This window comes from Oncorhynchus clarkii, chromosome 23 (genome assembly GCF_045791955.1).
Source record: "Oncorhynchus clarkii lewisi isolate Uvic-CL-2024 chromosome 23, UVic_Ocla_1.0, whole genome shotgun sequence".
In the NCBI taxonomy this organism is placed as follows: domain Eukaryota; kingdom Metazoa; phylum Chordata; class Actinopteri; order Salmoniformes; family Salmonidae; genus Oncorhynchus; species Oncorhynchus clarkii.
The window spans coordinates 47,159,584-47,180,690 of NC_092169.1; the positions used below are offsets into that span (position 1 = coordinate 47,159,584).

The 21,107-nt window shown below is 46.8% G+C and overlaps 1 protein-coding gene across 1 annotated transcript in view; it reads right to left on the bottom strand.

The window, feature by feature from the left end:
• LOC139381458 (integrin alpha-9-like) overlaps positions 1 to 21,107 on the bottom strand; it is a 145,372-nt gene that overhangs the window by 118,518 nt on the left and 5,747 nt on the right. The window contains exons 3-4 of the mRNA XM_071125006.1: positions 12,780 to 12,886; positions 3,611 to 3,734 (exon numbers count right to left, since the gene is read on the bottom strand). Of these exons, the coding sequence (XP_070981107.1) occupies positions 3,611 to 3,734; positions 12,780 to 12,886 (231 nt within the window). The remainder of the gene's footprint in view (positions 1 to 3,610; positions 3,735 to 12,779; positions 12,887 to 21,107) is intronic.

A 21,107-nucleotide genomic window follows, 5' to 3' on the forward strand; every position in this document is an offset into this window, starting at 1 on the left:
GTGCAGTAACCATGACATTAATGTCTGTTTGTATGAAGCCATTCATGCACAATGCCTTCAGAAAGTATTCACACGCCTTGACTTTTTTGTGTTACAAAGTGGGATTGAAATGGATATAATTATATTTTTTTGTCAATGACCTACACAAAATAATCTGTAATGTCAAAGCGGAAGAAAATATTCTAACATTTGTAAAAATTAAAAATAAAAAATTGAAAAAGAAATACGAAAAATAAAAAACTAATATATATTGATCATATAAGTATTCAACCAACTGAGCCAATACATGTTAGAATCACCTTTGGCAGCAATTGCAGCTGTGAGTCTTTCTGCGTAAGTCTCTAAGAGCTTTACACACCTGGACAATATTATTTGCACTTTATCCTTTTAAAAATTCTTCAAGCTCTGTCAAGGTGGTTGTTGATCATTGCTAGACAGCCATTTTCAAGTCTTGACATAGATTTTCATGTATATTTAAGTAAAAACTGTAACTAGGCCCCTCATGAACATTCAACATCATCTTGGTTAGCAACTCCAGTGCATATTTGGCCTTGTGATTTAGGTTATCGTCCTCCTGAAAGGTAAATTTGTCTCCAGTGTCTGTTGGAAAGCAGACTGAATCAGATTTTCCTCTAGGATTTCGCATGTGCTTAGCTCTATTCTGTTTATTTTTATCATAAACTCTAGTCCTTGCAAATGACAAGCATACCAATAACATGATGCAGCCATCAAAATATGTAGAGTGGTACTCAGTAGCGTGTTGTATTGGGTTTGCAACAAACATAGGTAGATTTCTTTGCCACATTTTTTTTTTCAGTTTTAGATTCATGCCTTATTGTAAACCAGGTGCACGTTTTGGAATATTTTTGTTCTGTACAAGCATATTCAATGTCTGCTTTTTTCATGTATCCCCGTCCACCAATAGGTGGCCTAATTTATTTTGTATTTTTTTATTGAATATTAAAAATATAATCTAACTGCAGTGAAGACACTCAACATTACATTCAGCAATCTATCAGACTCCCATCGAGAGTGACCCACAGGAGCAACCAGGGTCAAGCGCCCGCCCAAGGACACGTTGACAGATCTCACACCAAGTGAAATCGGAGACCGAACCAGCGATGTATCGGCCAAAGCTCCCAACTACAAGGCCCCCAACCATCCAAGATCCCCCCCAACAGTTCCCCGAGAGCTGCCCCTCCACCATTCGAGACGAATGTAATGATCTAAGTTTGATGTAAGTTTGTCATTCAAAGTAACTTAAAAAAAAAAAAAATTGAAGTTTACATACACTAAGTTGACTGTACCTTTAAACAGCTTGGAAAATTTCAGAAAATGAAGCTAGAAGCTTCTGATAGGCTAATTGCCATCATTTGAGTCAATTGGAGGTGTACCTGTAGATGTATTTCAAGGCCTACCTTCAAACTCAGTGCCTCTTTGCTTGCTGACATCATGGGAAAATCAAAAGATCAGCCAAGACCTCAGAAAAACAAATGTAGACCTCCAAAAGTCTGGTTCATCCTCGGGAACAATTTACAAAGGCCTGAAGGTACCACGTTCATTTGTACAAACAATAGTACGCAAGTATAAACACCATGGGACCACACAGCCGTCATACCGCTCAGGAAGGAGATGCGTTCTGTCTCCTGGAGATGAACATACTTTGGTGCGAAAAGTGCAAATCAATCCCAGAACAGCAGCAAACAACCTTGTGAAGATGCTGGAAGAAAAAGGTACAAAAGTATCTATATCCACAGTAAAACAAGTCCTATATCCACTGCTCCAAAACCGTCATAAAAAAGCCAGACTACGATTTGCAACTGCACATGGGGACAAAGATCATACTTTTTGGAGAAATGTCCTCTGGTCTGATGAAACAAAAATAGAACTGTTTGGCCATAATGACCATCGTTATGTTTGGAAGAAAAAGGGGGAGGCTTGCAAGCCGAAGAACACCATCCCAACCGTGAAGCACGGGGGTGGCAGCATCATGTTGTGGGGGTGCTTTGCTTCTTCACAAAATAGATGGCATCATGAGGGAGGAAAATTATGTGGACATATTGAAGTAACATCTCAAGACATCAGTCAGGAAGTTACAGCTTGATCGCAAATGGGTCTTCCAAATGGACAATGACCCCAAGCATACTTCCAAAGTTGTGGCAAAATGTCTTAAGGACAATAAAGTCAAGTTATTGGAGTGGCCATCACAAAGCCCTGATCTCAACCCTATAGAACCTTTGTGGGCAGAACTGAAAAAGTGTGTGTGAGCAAGGAGGCCTACAAACCTGACTCAGTTACACCAGCTGTCAGGAGGAATGGGTCAAAATTCAACCAATTTATTGTGGGAAGCTTGTGGATGGCTACCCAAAACATTAGACCCAAGTTAAACAATTTAAAGGCAATGCTACCAAATACGAATTGAGTGTATGTAAACTTCTGACCCACTGGGAATGTGATAAATAAATAAATAAATAAATCATTCTCTCTCCTATTATTCTGACATTTAACATTCTACAAATAAAGTGGTGATCCTAACTGACCTAAGATAGGGCATTTTTACTAGGATTAAATGTCAGGAATTGTGAAAAACTTAGTATAAATGTATTTGGCTAAGGTGTATGTAAACCCCCGACTTCAACTGTCTGTCTCTCAACTATGCTGTGATGTTTAACATATAGTTTGAATCTATCTAATGAATAGAATCCACAGATTGCGAGTTTAAGATAAATACTTTTACTAAGAAGTTAGTATATTAGTAATTGACTGACCAGGTCTCTCCAGATCTCCCAACAATGCTATTTCTAAGGTCAATTTTAGATCAATGTTATGCATTTTCAGCCATTCCTGAACCTGAGACCAGAAGCAGGCTACCTGAAGGCAATACCAAAAGAAATGGTCTATTGATTCTGTATCCTTACAACAAAATCTGCAGAGCTTCGATGATTTTATGCCCCAAATATTCAACATTTTGTTGGTGGAAAGAATTCCGTAAAATAAATTTAGCTGAAAAGCACGAAGTCTTGAATCTTGCGTCGTTTTATATATCAACTCATACACCCTGTGCCATGGAATCGGAACATCAAAAATCTCTTCCCAGGAGCCCTTCTTTGCGAGGCGTTGGAAAACCTCCCTGGTCTTTATGGTTGAATTGATTTTGAAATTAACTCCTCGACTGAGGTACCGTACAGATAATTGTATCTATGTGTGGGGTACAATTGAACTCATTTTAAATTCAAGCTGTAACACAACAAACTGTAGAAAAAGTTCAAAGGGTGTAAATACTTCCTGAAGACACTGTGTATAGTTTACTAATCCTGAAGTGTAAAGCTGTGTTTCTCAACCTTGGGTACTAGTTCCCGCCAGAGTAAGTGGCCTATAAAGGGGGTACTCATGAGAAAATAGACCTATTGATCAGTCGTTCATGAGGGGGTACTTCAGGCAGAGCAAAATGTAATTAGGGGTACAGTAACCAAAAAAGATTGAGAACCATTGAGGACATTACCGTACCTTCACATCAGGGGATGAGGGCTGGGGTCCTACCCTGTAGAGGTGGTTTGTGTGTGTGTGTGTGTGTGTGTGTGTGTGTGTGTGTGTGTGTGTACGACTGTACCTTCGTAGCAGGGGATGAGGGCTTGGGTCCGGCCCTGTAGCGTAGGAGGGATGATGGAACAGTAACCATGGGGAAGGATGAGCTCAGAGTCATAGAAGACATTCTTCCAACGGTGGGCACAGGCCTGCATCAGACACAAGAGAGGCACAGGCCTGCATCAGACACAAGAGAGGCACAGGCCTGCATCAGACACAAGAGAGGCACAGGCCTGCATCAGACACAAGAGAGGCACAGGCCTGCATCAGACACAAGAGAGGCACAGGCCTGCATCAGACACAAGAGAGGCACAGGCCTGCATCAGACACAAGAGAGGCACAGGCCTGCATCAGACACAAGAGAGGCACAGGCCTGCATCAGACACAAGAGAGGCACAGGCCTGCAGCAGACACAAGAGAGGCACAGGCCTGCATCAGACACAAGAGAGGCACAGGCCTGCATCAGACACAAGAGAGGCACAGGCCTGCATCAGACACAAGAGAGGCACAGGCCTGCACAGACACAAGAGAGGCACAGGCCTGCATCAGACACAAGAGAGGCACAGTCAGAACACAAAGACAGACGTGACGTCTCACTCAGGTGTGACTGGATCTGCTGGCCTACTCTGAGATAACAGAGAGCAGAAAGGTGGACAGGCGGCAGGACAGACAGACAAGATGACAGATGTACGCAGCACGCACGCACACACACGCACACACACGTACACCCACTCATCATACCCCCACACACTTTAACCAAGCTGCTAAATTAACGCACACACACACACACACACACACATACACCCACTCCATCATACCCCCACACACCTTAACCAAGCTGCTAAATTAACTGTTCTAAGAGAAGAGAAGGCATTAAGCCACAGCCAACTGTGACCATAACGGCCCTGGTCTCATTAGTCTGTGGTGTGACTATCCGGACATCAGATTAAGAAAAACCCCTGCTTCATAATAACATCCTGAGTTCCTAACAGTTCTCATAACATGTTCATCATAACATCCTGGGTTCCTTCCTAGTATTCGTGTGCATCCACAGGCAGGGTTATTTCTTTACACATGTCAATTTCAGCACAGTTCCAGCAACTGCAGTGGATGCACAACCAGGCCAGCTCAGTTCAGCTTGGTTCGGCTCAGGTCAGTAGTGTGAAATGTTCCTGAACTGAGTTCTAACAGTTCTCTAGTTTAATAACGGAGTTCTAACAGTCCTCTAGTGTAATAACTGAGTTATAACAGTCCTCTAGTGTAATAACGGAGCTATAACAGTCCTCTAGTGTAATAACGGAGTTATAACAGTCCTCTAGTGTAATAACGGAGTTCTAACAGTCCTCTAGTGTAATAACGGAGTTATAACAGTCCTCTAGTGTAATAACGGAGCTATAACAGTTCTCTAGTTTAATAACGGAGTTCTAACAGTCCTCTAGTGTAATAACTGAGTTATAACAGTCCTCTAGTGTAATAACGGAGCTATAACAGTCCTCTAGTGTAATAACGGAGTTATAACAGTCCTCTAGTGTAATAACGGAGTTCTAACAGTCCTCTAGTGTAATAACGGAGTTATAACAGTCCTCTAGTGTAATAACTGAGGCCGAAACACCCACTGATTCGAAGGCACACTACTGAGGATGTGTCCCAAAATTGACATCTTAACCCAGTCTAAGAAATAAACCTCCCATTCCACTCTGTCAACATCACGGCAAATCTCATGTGAGTGCATTCCATCTATTGGCACAATGGACAGTTTTTAACATCTCGTCCCGTGTTTTATGATTCTAGTGTAATAATGGAGTTATAACAGTCCTCTAGTGTAATAACTGAGTTCTAACAGTCCTCTGGTTTAATAACGGAGTTCTAACAGTCCTCTAGTGTACTAACTGAGTTCTAACAGTCCTCTACTGTAATAACTGAGTTCTAACAGTCCTCTAGTGTAATAACGGAGTTCTAACAGTCCTCTAGTGTAATAACGGAGTTCTAACAGTCCTCTAGTGTAATAACGGAGTTCTAACAGTCCTCTAGTGTACTAACTGAGTTCTAACAGTCCTCTACTGTAATAACTGAGTTCTAACAGTCCTATAGTGTACTAACTGAGTTCTAACAGTCCTCTACTGTAATAACGGAGTTCTAACAGTCCTCTACTGTAATAACAGAGTTCTAACAGTCCTCTACTGTATTAACAGAGTTCTAACAGTCCTCTACTGTAATAACTGAGTCTTAACAGTCCTCTACTGCAATGCTCCTCTGGGCTATGAACACAAAGAGGTCATGACTCTCCAGAGTGCAGCAGCCCAGTGTGGAACCAACTCACAGAGGTAAATAGACAAGCACTGTAAATCACAATCAAGAGAATCCCCAAAATAAGAGAACTCAACTGACATTCAAAACTTTATAGTGCATTTTTTAAACAACTCCATTTTTGGGATACAAAGGTAAACAGCACACAGTAAAATCCCCCGGTCCAAGAAAGTTGTTTTCTTCATTCATATTTTAGGCTCCCGAGTGGTGCAGCGGTCTAAGGCACTGCATCTCACTACAGACACCCTGGTTTGATTCCAGGCTGTATCACAACCGTGATTGGGAGTCCCATAGGGCGGTGCACAATTGGCCCAGCGTTGTCTGGGTTTGGCCGGTGTAGGCCGTCATAGTAAATAAGAATTTCTGACTTGCCTAGTTAAATAAAGGTTAAATAAATAAATAGTCCATTGACAATATTCCTCAAAGAATCATTTAGCCTCCTGTGTTTTGGATAAACATTCCAAAACTAAGTGTGTGTTGTAAGGAAATAGGAAACTATGGCAGTGGTCTCCAAGCTTCTTTGCACAAATAATGCCACAGAAATGTGGTCAGACTTCAGACTCTGTGCCAAATGGCACCCTATTCCCAGACAGTTACGTTCTTGACGCTTTTCCCCACCCTCCCACCTCACATTTCTTTCTTACTCATATACTGTTGAAAAAGTCCAGTCCAGTCTGTTACACAGCCATTTGAAGCAGGTTGTGGACACAGAGAGGGACTTCAGATGACTGTCTGGCAGAAGGATGGCTGTGTTGAGAAAGATTGATGTGTTTTAGAGCTGAGCAGTCGGACCTACAGTACAGCGCTAGCAGAGCAGCCTGGCCTGCAGCGCTAGCAGAGCAGCCTGGCCTACAGCGCTAGCAGAGCAGCCTGGCCTACAGCGCTAACAGAGCAGCCTGGCCTACAGCGCTAGCAGAGCAGCCTGGCCTACAGCGCTAGCAGAGCATCCTGGCCTACAGCGCTAACAGAGCAGCCTGGCCTATAACGCTAGCAGAGCAGCCTGGCCTATAACGCTAGCAGAGCAGCCTGGCCTACAGCGCTAGCAGAGCAGCCTGGCCTACAGCGCTAGCAGAGCAGCCTGGCCTACAGCGCTAGCAGAGCAGCCTGGCCTATAACGCTAGCAGAGCAGCCTGGCCTACAGCGCTAGCAGAGCAGCCTGGCCTACAGCGCTAGCAGAGCAGCCTGGCCTACAGCGCTAGCAGAGCAGCCTGGCCTATAACGCTAGCAGAGCAGCCTGGCCTACAGCGCTAGCAGAGCAGCCTGGCTTACAACGCTAGCAGAGCAGCCTGGCCTACAATGCTAGCAGAGCAGCCTGGCCTACAACGCTAGCAGAGCAGCCTGGCCTACAACGCTAGCAGAGCAGCCTGGCCTACAACGCTAACAGAGCAGCCTGGCCTACAGCGCTAGCAGAGCAGCCTGGCCTACAGCGCTAACAGAGCAGCCTGGCCTACAGCTCTAACAGAGCAACCTGGCCTACAGCTCTAACAGAGCAACCTGGCCTACAGCTCTAACAGAGCAGCCTGGCCTACAGCGCTAACAGAGCAGCCTGGCCTACAGCTCTAACAGAGCAACCTGGCCTACAGCTCTAACAGAGCAACCTGGCCTACAGCTCTAACAGAGCAGCCTGGCCTACAGTGCTAACAGAGCAGCCTGGCCTACAGCTCTAGCAGTACTATTGATGTTCCAACAAGCTACTAAACCATATTCAGTACTAGAACACAAGCAGTATGCCTACTCACTACAAAGTACCAGTATATTATACAAGTACTAAACTTTAGTTTGCCCATAATGTTAAGGTTTTATTTTTTTACCAGGATCAGAGACCAAATTATGGAGCTGTTCCATTGTCACACATGCTGCTGTCCTGTCTGAGAGCTGATTGGTTTAGGTATTCCGTTAAAGACAGCTTATTGGTTAAACTTTAGGCCTCTTTCAGCAACACACAGATGAAATAACTGTAGTTCAGGGGCTATAAGCATCTCAGAGTAGGCAGATTCCACGTGCCAATGTAATCTTATTCATTGTGATCGAAAATACAAAACAGATCCTAGATCAGCACTTGATTGTTTGTTACATACAGTACAGAGCCACATCTGCCAAGCAGCCGGTCCTTGCAGAGAAACTTGAGTCACTGAGTCCATTCAGATGAGATAAAAACAAACGTCAGCAGGGATCTACAGGGGCCCCATGCATGGACACATGGCTCCGGAACATCACTATCTTTCTGTTATCACCAAACCTGATGGACAGTTTAAAACAACTACTGGGACAAACTGCCACTTGATTTGCTATAAAATCTAAATGTTTTTGTATCACTTTATTTGATGAGTCCGTTTACAGATGGTCTACTACTATCAACAACATATAAAGTGCAACTCTGTTGATAAGCAACAACTTGATCGTGGTAGGGTCAAGGTAAGAGTTAGAGGCCAGGTTAATAGTTGAACATCTATAAACCACCTGTAAGGGAAAACAGCATGTTAAATACTTAGAGGTTCTTTCAAGGTGATTGATGCATAATAACCATTGGAAGTGGTATGAACATTATGCCAATATACTCCCTCAGATAATGGAAGTAATAAAATGGGGAATGACCATGGCAAAAACAGGCTTCAGGGCAATGCAATGTCCCCCAGGGCCAGAGAGGCTTCATGGCCATGGAATGTCCACCCGGGCCAGAGACAGGCTTGAAGGCACTGTAACGTACCCCAGGGCCAGGCTTCATGGCCATGGAATGTCCACCCGGGCCAGAGACAGGCTTGAAGGCACTGTAATGTACCCCAGGGCCAGGCTTCAGGGACATGGAATGTCCCCCAGGGCCAGAAGCAGGCTTCATGGAACTGTAATGTCCCCCAGGGCCAGAGACAGGATTCAAGGCCATGGAATGTCCCCCAGAGGCAGGGTTCAGGGCCATGGGATGTCCCCAGAGGCAGGCTTCAGGGCCATGGGATGTCCCCCAGAGGCAGGCTTCAGGGCCATGGAATGTCCCCCAGAGGCAGGCTTCAGGGCCATGGAATGTCCCCCAGGGCCAGAGGCAGGCATCAGGGCCATGGAATGTCCCCCAGGCAGGCATCAGGGCCATGGAATGTCCCCCTTGGCCAGAGGCAGGCATCAGGGCCATGGAATGTCCCCCAGGCAGGCATCAGGGCCATGGAATGTCCCCAGGGCCAGAGGCAGGCATCAGGGCCATGGAAGGTCCAACAGGGCCAGAGGCAGGCATCAGGGCCATGGAATGTCCAACAGGGCCAGAGGCAGGCATCAGGGCCATGGAATGTCCCCCAGGCAGGCATCAGGGCCATGGAATGTCCAACAGGGCCAGAGGCAGGCATCAGGGCCATGGAATGTCCAACAGGGCCAGAGGCAAGCTTCAGGGCCATGGAATGTCCAACAGGGCCAGGGGCAGGCATTAGGGCCAAAGAGAGAAAAAACACTTCAAAAAGTAAGGTTAGAAGACCACCACCGTGGAGGGGCCAGGGACTGAAGCCTAAACATACCCAGCCAGCTGCCCTCTGATTTTTTACAATTGTTTTATTATTGCACCTTTATTTAACCAGGTAGGCCAGTTGAGATCAAGTTCTCATTTACAACTGCAACCTGGCCAAGATAAAGCAAAGCAGTGCGACACAAACAACAACACAGAGTTACACATGGAATAAACAAACATACAGTCAATAACACAATAGAAAAAGTCTATATACAGTGTGTGCAAATGAGGTAAGATTAGGGAGGTAAGGCAATAAATAGGCCGTACTGGCAAAGTAATTACAATTGAGCAATTAAACACTAGTGATAGATGTGCAGAAGATGAATGTGCACATTCAATGAAGTAGAGATACTGAGGTCCAAAGGAGCAAAAAAAATAACAATATGGGGATGAGGTAGGTGGATGGGCTATTTACAGGTGCAGTGATATGCGAGTAGGTCTGACAGCTGGTGCTTAAAGCTAGTGAGGGAGATATGAGTCTCCAGCTTCAGTGATTTTTGCAATTCATTCCAGACATTGGTAGCAGAGAACTGGAAGGCGGCCAAAGGAGGAGTTGGCTTTGGGGGTGACCAGTGAAATATACCTGCTGGAGCGCATGTTATGGGTGGGTGCTGCTATGGTGACCAGTGAGCTGAGATAAGGCGGGGCTTCACCTAGTAAAGACTTATAGATGACCTGGAGCCAGTGTGTTTGGCGACGAATATGAAACGAGGACCAGCCAACGAGAGCATACAGGTCGCAGTGGTGGGTGGTATATGGGGCTTTGATGACAAAATGGATTGCACTGTGATGCACTGCATCCAATTTGCTGAGTAGAGTGTTGGAGGATATTTTGTAAATGACATCGCCGATGTCAAGGATCGGTAGGATAGTCAGATTTACGAGGGTATGTTTGGCAGCATGAGTGAAGGATGCTTTGTTGGGAAATAGGAAACCGATTCTAGATTTAATTTTGGATTGGAGATGCTAATTGTGAGTCTGGAAGGAGAGTTTACAGTCTAACCAGACACCTAGGCATTTGTAGTTGTCCACATATTCTAAGTCAGAACCGTCCAGAGTAGTGATGCTGGACTGGCGGGCAGGTGTGGCAGCGATCGGTTGAAGAGCATGCATTTAGTTTTACTAGCATTTAAGAGCAGATGGAGGCCACGGAAGGAGAGTTGTATGGCATTGAAGCTCGTCTTGAGGTTAGTTAACACAATGTCCAAAGAAGGGCCAGAAGTATACAGAATGCTGCTGTCTGAGTAGAGGTGGATCAGAGAATCACCAGCAGCAAGAGCGACATCACTGATGTATACAGAGAAAAGAGTCGGCCCGAGAATTGAACCCTGTGGCCCCCCTATAGAGACTGCCAGAGGTCCGGACAACAGGCCCTCCGATTTGACACACTGAACTCTGTCTGAGAAGTAGTTGATGAACCAGGCGAGACAGTCATTTGAGAAACCAAGGCTGTTGAGTCTACCGATAAGAATGTGGTGATTGACAGAGTAGAAAGCCTTGGCCAGGTCGATGAATACGGCTACACAGTATTGTCTTTTATCGATGGCGGTTATGATATCGTTTAGAACCTTGAGCGTGGCCGAGGTGCACCCATGACCAGCTCGGAAACCAGATTGCACAGCGGAGAAGGTACGATGGGATTCAAAATGGTCGGTGATCTGTTTGTTAACTAAGGCAGGGTAGGATAGATACATTGGGGCAAAAAAGTATTTAGTCAGCCACCAATTGTGCAAGTTCTCCCACTTAAAAAGATGAGAGAGGCCTGTAATTTTCATCATAGGTACACTTCAACTATGACAGACAAAATGAGAAACAAAAATCCAGAAAATCACATTGTAGGATTTTTAATTAATTTATTTGCAAATTATGGTGGAAAGTAAATATTTGGTCACCTACAAACAAGCAAGATTTCTGGCTCTCACAGACCTGTAACTTCTTCTTTAAGAGTCTTAAGCTATTGAGACGCCTCTTGGACCTAGACTTGGCGCTCCGGTACCGCTTGCCATGCGGTAGCAGAGAGAACAGTCTATGACTAGGGTGGCTGAAGTCATTGACGATCTTTAGGGCCTTCCTCTGACACTGCCTGGTATAGAAGTCCTGGATGGCAGGAAGCTTTGCCCCAGTGATGTACTGGGCCGTACACACTACCTCGTAGTGCCTTGCGGTCGGAGGCCGAGCAGTTGCCATACCAGGCAGTGATGCAACCAGTCAAGATGCTCTCGATGGTGCAGCTGTAGAACCTTTTGAGGATCTGAGGACCCCTGCCAAATCTTTTCAGTCTCGTGCCCTCCTCACGACTGTGTTGGTGTGTTTGGACCATGATAGTTTGTTGGTGATGTGGACACCAAGGAACTTGAAGCTCTCAACCTGCTCCACTACAGCCCCGTCGATGGGAATGGGGGCGTGGTCGGTCCTCCTTTTCCTGTAATCCACAATCATCTCTTTTGTCTTGATCATGTTGAGGGAGAGGTTGTTGTCCTGGCACCACACGGCCAGGTCTCTGATCTCCTCTCGGTGAAACACCTACCTACTGTTGTGTCATCAGCAAACTTAATGATGGTGTTGGAGTCGTGCTTGGCCATGCAGTCATGAGTGAACAGGGAGTACAGGAGGGGACTGAGCACTCACCCCTGAGGGGCCCCTGTGTTCAAATCAAATCAAATGTATTTATATAGCCCTTCGTACATCAGCTGATATTTTAAAGTGCTATACAGAAACCCAGCCTAAAATCCCAAACAGCAAGCAATGCAGGTGGTGAAGCACGGTGGCTAGGAAAAACTCCCTAGAAAGGCCAGAACCTAGGAAGAAACCTAGAGCGGAACCAGGCTATGAGGGGTGGCCAGTCCTCTTCTGGCTGTGCCGGGTGGAGATTATAACAGAACATGGCCAAGATGTTCAAATGTTCATAAATGACCAGCATGGTCAAATAATAGGTCTGGGACGGGTAGCACGTCCGGTGAACAGGTCAGTATTCCATAGCCGCAGGCTGTGTTGAGGATCAGCATGACGTATGTGTTGTTACCTACCCATACCACCTGAGAGCGGCCCTTCAGGAAGTCCAGGATCCAGTTGCAGAGGGGCATGTTTAGTTCCAAGGTCCTTAGCTTAATGATGAGCTTTGAGGGCACTATGGTGTTGAGCTGAGCTGCAGTCAATGATTAGCATTTTCACAAAGGTGTTCCTTTTGTCCAGGTAGGACAGGGCAGTGTGGAGTGGAGTGCAATAGAGATTGCATCATCTGTGGATCTGTTGGTGCGGTATGCAAATTGGAGTGAAATTGGCTACAGACGTGAGTGCTACGGGTCCAATGTAAGGGAATGTGCAAGTATAGACTTCTGGACACACAGATGAAACGGATGATTCAAACAGATGTACAGGGCTGTACTGTGACCTTTGAACTCACCAGTATTTTGCCATTGGGTTTGTCCTGCCGGGCGAGGCTGACCCCCATCCACTCATCATCCCTGTCTCCCTGGCATGTCTTCCCACAAGACTCCCGGGGCTTATTCCCTGCAGGAGCGGGACAGAAGTGTTAACAATGACTGTTATATGGCGTTACAAAGAGGATGACTTTCCCATTCTCCAGGAGCCAACAGATGGAAGGGTTACCTAGAGACAGTCTCTAATACAGTTCTAAATACTAGTTGAAGTTGATCTTTGATCTTTTGTAGATGTAGCGGAAGTGGTTTGGTGAACTTTGTTCCCATGATCAGTGATCTTGCTTGAGATCTGAGGACTGTTAGCTGCCCTTAGATAATGCCTTGGCTTTAGCTCATCCATTGAACAAAGACTTAAGGCATAGGGACAACCTAGGTTCAACCCTGGTTTAAGTGAGGTTTACTGTTGAACAGTCTGACAATTTCAGGCCATGGACTGAATACCCGACAGCCTTTTATCAGTGTTGACAAGCCCATGTAGTGTGTGTGTGTCAAATTAAAATAAAATGTTATTTGTCACATGCGACGAATACAACAGGTGTAGGTAGACCTTAGTGAAATGCTTACTTTACAAGCCCTTAACCAACAATGCAGTTTTAAGAAAATAGAGTTAAGAAAATATTAACTAAACAAACTAAAGTAAACAAAAATAGAACAAAAAAGTAACACAATAAAATAACAATACTGAGGCCATATACGACAAAACCTTTTCCCCCTCAGGAGATTTAGCATGGGTCCTCGGATCCTCAAAAGGTTCTACAGGTGCATCACTGCCTGGTATGGCAACTGCAAGGCACTACAGAGGGTAGTGTGAATGGCCCAGTACACCACTGGGCCCAAGCTTCCTGCCATCCAAGACCTCTATACCAGGTGGTGTCAGAGGAAGGCCCTAAAGATTGTCAGACTCCAGCCACCCTAGTCATCGACTGTTCTCCCTGCTACCGCACGGCAAGCAGTACCGCAGGGCCAAGTCTAGATCCAAGAGGCTTTTAAACAGCTTCTACTCCCAAGCCATGACATCTGAACATCTAATCAAATGTCTACCCAGACTATTTGCATTGCCCCTCCCCTCTTTTACACCACTGCTACTCTGTTGTTATCATCTATGCATAGTCACTTTAATAACTCTACCTTCATGTATATATTACCTCAACTAACCGGTGCCCCCACACATCGACTCTGTACCAGAACCCTGTATATCACATATGTCAGAGTCAAGGCCCGCGGGCCACATCCGGCCCGCAAGAAGGTTTTTTACGGCCCCTGGGATGATCTTGATTTATTATTAGAACCGGCCCGCAGCAAGCCGGCAGCCCGCAGATCTTTTACACGCACCAATACTACATTTCCCACAATGCAAAGGTGACGCACCGAGCAGTAGGCTGCTTCATTTCAATATTTATTGGCACAGCAGTCGTCAGCATCACAGTAAAATTAACTTTCAGATACCCATCAAAAATGGCAAAACGGAAGGTGGATACTGAGAACCGGGGGTTTCAAACAAGGTGGGAGTCGGAGTATATGTTCACGAAGGTAGCTGGAAAACCTGTGTGTCTTCTGTGTGGAGAAAGTGTGGCGGTACTGAAAGAGTATAATCTGAGACGACATTATGAAACGAAACACGCGGACAAAAACAAGAATATGGACATGGAACAAAGGCTACAAAAGGCAGAGGAATTAAAACGAGGCCTCAAATCTCGACAGGCTCTGTTCAAAAAAGCCAAATCACAAGGCCAGGCTGCTGTCAAGGCCAGTTTTATTTTGGCAGAAGAGATCGCTAAATCAGCCCGGCCATTTACGGAGGGGGATTTCATCAAAAACTGCATGATTAAAGTTTGTGACGAAGTTTGCCCAGAAAAAAGGCAACTCTTTTTAAATGTGAGTCTGAGCAGAAACACCATTGCCGAGAGAGTAGACCAGTTGTCCATCAATCTAAAAGAGCAGCTTGTGAAAAAGGGAAAAGATTTTATTGCATATTCCTTGGCTGTGGATGAGAGCACCGACATTTCTGACATTGCCCAGTTGTCAATTTTCATCCGCGGAGTGGACTCCAACCTAAGCGTGACAGAGGAGTTTTTGGCTTTACGTCCTATGCATGGCACAACTACGGGGCATGATTTGTATGAAGAGGTGTCAAGATGTGTAAATGAGATGGAGCTGCCTTGGGAAAAACTCGTGGGTTTGACAACCGACGGAGCACCTGCGATGTGTGGACACAGGAGCGGACTGGTGGCGAAGATACGGGAAAAGATGCAAGAGGAAAACGCGACAGGTGAGCTGACAGCTTATCATTGTATCATACACCAGGAAGCGTTGTGCGGTAAAGCCTTGAAAATGGAGCATGTAATGAGCATCATCACGCGCACAGTTAACTTTATCAGAGCCAAAGGTTTGAATCACCGCCAGTTCAAGGCATTTCTGACGGAGTTAGAAACGGAGCATGGTGATTTGCCTTATCACACAGAGGTGCGATGGCTAAGCCAGGGAAAGGTGCTTCAAAGATGTTTCGAGCTTCGTGAGGAGATTTGTCTGTTCTTGGACAGCAAAGGGAAAGACACAACACAACTCCGAGACGAAATGTTTCTGTGTGAAATGGCTTTTCTGTGTGACATTACGAGTCATCTGAATGCAATAAACTTGCAGCTGCAGGGTCGGGATCGTGTCATCTCTGATATGTACAGTACAGTGAAGGCATTTAAAACCAAACTGACTCTGTGGGAGACGCAGATGCGGAAAGAAAATTTGAGCCACTTTCCCAGCTGCCAGACCATGAAAGAGAAGCTCTCTACCAGTGCGTTCCCGAGCACACAGTTGGCTGATAAAATAGGTATGCTTGCCGCTGACTTTCGACGCCGATTTGCTGACTTTGAAGCACAAAAAAGCAGGTTGGAACTGCTCGGTAACCCATTTGCTGTTGACGTGGAAAGCTCACCACCAAACCTCCAAATGGAGTTGATTGACCTCCAATGCAATGATGCACTGAGGGCAAAATATGCGGCAGTGGGTGCTGCGGAGTTCGCCCGTTTCCTCCCCGGCACAATGCCCCAGCTGCGCATCCAGGCTGCTCAAACGTTGTCTATGTTTGGCAGCACATACCTGTGTGAACAACTGTTTTCTTTGATGAACCTGAACAAAACATCACACAGAAGTCGACTTACTGCTGAACACCTCCACTCAATTCTGAGGATTTCTTCAGCTCAGAGCCTTACCCCGAACATTGATGAACTTGTGGAAAAGATGGGACACCACCAAGTATCACCCTCAACCTCAAACAAGTGAACATTACTGTGCAATCACATATTTAGAGTTTTTACTCAGTTCAAGTTTAAAAGTTAAAATTTAATATTTGTTTTCACTGCATGTTACTTCTCCTTAAACAAAGTGTTGTTTTTGATTAATAGATTTTTGCACTTTATTTTTTTGTATTTCAATCCAATTATATTTTAAAAATATTTCAGTTGAGTGGATGATAGAAAATTGCTATTATTGTTTTTTCTTTGAAGTAAATTTAGCCCACTTTTGCTAAAATAGAAAATATAGTCTACTGATGGTGCCTTGAATACCGGTTTCTTTCATTTAATGTTCATGTTATGGGGATATTTATATAAAGGAAATTTGTCTTTTGTGTCTGTTGAAAATTAAAGATTACTGACAGAGCCATAAGAAAATATTGCTTTATTTATCTGATCATATTGTAATATATTTGTTAGGTTTTCAGTAGGTTCAATTAGGTTCACTAGACTATATGCGTCATTTAAAAAATTTTCAATGAACATTCGAACAGTCCGGCCCTCGTCTTGTAGCTGATTTTTTTATTTGGCCCTCCGTCCATTTGACTTTGACACCCCTGCTGTATATAGTCTCGCTGTTGTTATTTTTACTGCTGCTCTTTAACTACTTGTTACTTTTATTTCTTATTCGTATTTGTTTTTTTTAACTGCATTGCTGGTTAAGCTTGTAAGTAAGCATTTCACTGTAAGGTTTACACCTGTTGTATTCAGGGGCATGTGACTAATACAATTCGATTTTGATTTGAAATAGCACCCATAGTGCATTACTTTTAACCAGTATGTAGGGAATAGGGTGCCATTCGAGACAGAGCAGTTAGGTCATCCCATCCTGTTTAATCATTACAGAGTGTGTAGCAGGCCTCTAGGCCAAAGGAACTCCCCAATTATTTCACTTTTGCTAACAGATAAAAGTGGCTTAGAAAATGAAACATCCCTTTAAAGGTGAGGAGCTATAATTTGACTGGTTTCTAGGCCTCTAATTGCATTGGATGTCACCTTTAAGCAATTCTTAAATCTTAATGAAGATCAAAAAGACCCAAGGAATGTCTGAGAAAGGAGTAAGACTGTCTCCATCCCAAATGGCAAAGTCAACTACATTTGTCCAAGGCCCATAAGGACATAGGGGGCCATTTGCAACGCAGCCTAAGACATAAAAACACGAGTTGCCAAGAATGCACTAACCTGGCAAATAAAGTGGATTAGGATCTGTTGGGTGAATTCAAAGGCATCACAAAAGGAATTGTGCAATCAAGGCGCTGCTTTACAGAGTCTGAATCTAACGAATAAATGTAGAAAAAAGCAGTGGGGATCTCTCTCTCTCTCATCATGGGTACCAACAACCCTTAAACGGTTCAGTTCCTCTGCCTCCCGTCTCAGATGACAGGCTGTGTCTCTAATGGCACCCTTAGCCCTATAGTGCACTACTTTTGACAAGGCACCATAAGGCTCTGTTGAAAAGTAGTGCACTAGGGCTATATAGGAAAGAGGTTGCCATTAGAGACGCGCACACGTTTACTAGAGCAATTAGTGTAAATAAATATAGTTATAACTGAGGCTACTTCCAGAGTTCATCGCTAATATTTTCTCTGAGACAACCTGGGGCTGAACTCCCTCTGTCTGGCGTGATTCATAGTAGCCCTCTCTCCCTCTTGGTGTGTGTGTGCATGTGTATGAGAGAGAGGGAGAGACACAGAGAGACAGAGACCAGAGAGACTAGAGAGACAGAGGGGGAGACACAGATAGACTAGAGAGACAGAGGGGGAGACACAGAGAGACAGAGAGGGAGACACAGAGAGACCAGAGACAGAGAGGGGGAGAGACAGAGAGACCAGAGAGACACAGAGAGACTAGAGAGACAGAGGGGGAGACACAGAGAGACCAGAGAGACAGAGGGGGAGACACAGAACGACCAGAGAGACAGAGGGGGAGACACAGAGGGTGAGACACAGAGAGACCAGAGAGATAGAGGGGGAGACACAGAGTGGTAGACACAGAGAGACCAGAGAGACAGAGGGGGGGACACAGAGAGACAGAGGGGGAGACACAGAGGGGGAGACACAGAGGGACCAGAGAGACAGAGGGGGAGACACAGAGAGACAGAGGGGGAGACACAGAGGGGGAGACAAAGAGAGATCAGAGAGACAGAGGGGGAGACACAGAGACAGAGGGGGAGACACAGAGGGGGAGACACAGAGAGACCAGAGAGACAGAGGGGGAGACATAGAGAGACCAGAGAGACAGAGGGGGAGACACAGAGAGACCAGATAGATAGAGGGGGAGACACAGAGTGGGAGACACAGAGAGACCAGAGAGACAGAGGGGGAGACACATAGAGACCAGAGAGACAGAGGGGGAGACACAGAGAGACCAGCGAGACAGAGGGGGAGACACAGAGAGACTAGAGAGACAGAGGGGGAGACACAGAGAGACCAGAGAGACAGAGGGGGAGACACAGAGAGACCAGAGGGACAGAGGGGGAGACACAGAGAGACCAGAGAGACAGAGGGGGAGAGACAGAGAGACTAGAGAGACAGAGGGGGAGACACAGAGAGACCAGAGAGACAGAGGGGGAGACACAGAACGACCAGAGAGACAGAGGGGGAGACACAGAGGGTGAGACACAGAGAGACCAGAGAGACAGAGGGGGAGACACAGAGAGACCAGAGAGATAGAGGGGGAGACACAGAGGGGGAGACACAGAGGGACCAGAGAGGCAGAGGGGGAGACACAGAGAGACAGAGGGGGAGACACAGAGGGGGAGACACAGAGAAACCAGAGAGACAGAGGGGGAGACACAGAGAGACCAGAGAGATAGAGGGGGAGACACAGTGGGAGACACAGAGAGACCAGAGAGACAGAGGGGGGGACACAGAGAGACAGAGGGGGAGACACAGAGGGGGAGACACAGAGGGACCAGAGAGACAGAAGGGGAGACACATAGAGACAGAGGGGGAGACACAGAGAGACCAGAGAGACAGAGGGGGAGACACAGAGAGACCAGAGAGACAGAGGGGGAGAAACAGAGAGACCAGAGAGACAGAGGGGGAGATACAGAGAGACCAGAGAGACCGAGGGGGAGACATAGAGAGACCAGAGAGACAGAGGGGGAGACACAGAGAGACCAGAGAGACAGAGGGGGAGACACAGAGGGGGAGACAAAGAGAGATCAGAGAGACCGAGGGGGAGAAACAGAGAGACCAGAGAGACAGAGGGGGAGATAAAGAGAGACCAGAGAGACCGAGTGGGAGACACAGAGAGACCAGAGAGACAGAGGGGGAGACACAGAGAGACCAGAGAGACAGAGGGGGAGAAACAGAGAGACCAGAGAGACAGAGGGGGAGATACAGAGAGACCAGAGAGACCGAGGGGGAGACATAGAGAGACCAGAGAGACAGAGGGGGAGACACAGAGAGACCAGAGAGACAGAGGGGGAGACACAGAGGGGGAGACAAAGAGAGATCAGAGAGACAGAGGGGGAGACACAGAGACAGAGGGGGAGACACAGAGGGGGAGACACAGAGAGACCAGAGAGACAGAGGGGGAGACATAGAGAGACCAGAGAGACAGAGGGGGAGACACAGAGAGACCAGATAGATAGAGGGGGAGACACAGAGTGGGAGACACAGAGAGACCAGAGAGACAGAGGGGGAGACACAGAGAGACCAGAGAGACAGAGGGGGAGACACAGAGGGGGAGACACAGAGAGACCAGAGAGACAGAGGGGGAGACACAGAGACAGAGGGGGAGACACAGAGGGGGAGACACAGAGAGACCAGAGAGACAGAGGGGGAGACACAGAGGGGGAGACATAGAGAGACCAGAGAGACAGAGGGGGAGACACAGAGGGGGAGACACAGAGAGACCAGAGAGACCGAGGGGGAGAAACAGAGAGACCAGAGAGACAGAGGGGGAGATAAAGAGAGACCAGAGAGACCGAGTGGGAGACACAGAGAGACCAGAGAGATAGAGGGGGAGACACAGAGAGACCAGAGAGACAGAGGGGGAGACACAGAGAGACCAGAGAGACAGAGGGGGAGACACAGAGACAGAGGGGGAGACACAGAGGGGGAGACACAGAGAGACCAGAGAGACAGAGGGGGAGACACAGAGGGGGAGACATAGAGAGACCAGAGAGACAGAGGGGGAGACACAGAGGGGGAGACACAGAGAGACCAGAGAGACCGAGGGGGAGAAACAGAGAGACCAGAGAGACAGAGGGGGAGATAAAGAGAGACCAGAGAGACCGAGTGGGAGACACAGAGAGACTAGAGAGATAGAGGGGGAGACACAGAGAGACCAGAGAGACAGAGGGGGAGACACAGAGAGACCAGAGAGACAGAGGGGGAGACACAGAGAGACCAGAGAGACAGAGGGGGAGACACAGAGAGACCAGAGAGACAGATGGGGAGACACAGAGAGACCAGAGAGACAGATGGGGAGACACAGAGAGACCAGAGAGACAGAGGGGGAGACACAGAACGACCAGAGAGACAGAGGGGGAGACACAAAGGGTGAGACACAGAGAGACCAGAGAGACAGAGGGGGAGACACAGAGAGACCAGAGAGATAGAGGGGGAGACACAGAGTGGTAGACACAGAGAGACCAGAGAGACAGAGGGGGGGACACAGAGGGGGAGACACAGAGGGACCAGAGAGACAGAGGGGGAGACACAGAGAGACAGAGGGGGAGACACAGAGGGGGAGACACAGAGAGACCAGAGAGACAGAGGGGGAGACACAGAGAGACCAGAGAGATAGAGGGGGAGACACAGTGGGAGACACAGAGAGACCAGAGAGACAGAGGGGGGGACACAGAGAGACAGAGGGGGAGACACAGAGGGGGAGACACAGAGGGACCAGAGAGACAGAGGGGGAGACACAGAGAGACAGAGGGGGAGACACAGAGGGGGAGACACAGAGAGACCAGAGAGACAGAGGGGGAGAAACAGAGAGACCAGAGAGACAGAGGGGGAGATACAGAGAGACCAGAGAGACCGAGGGGGA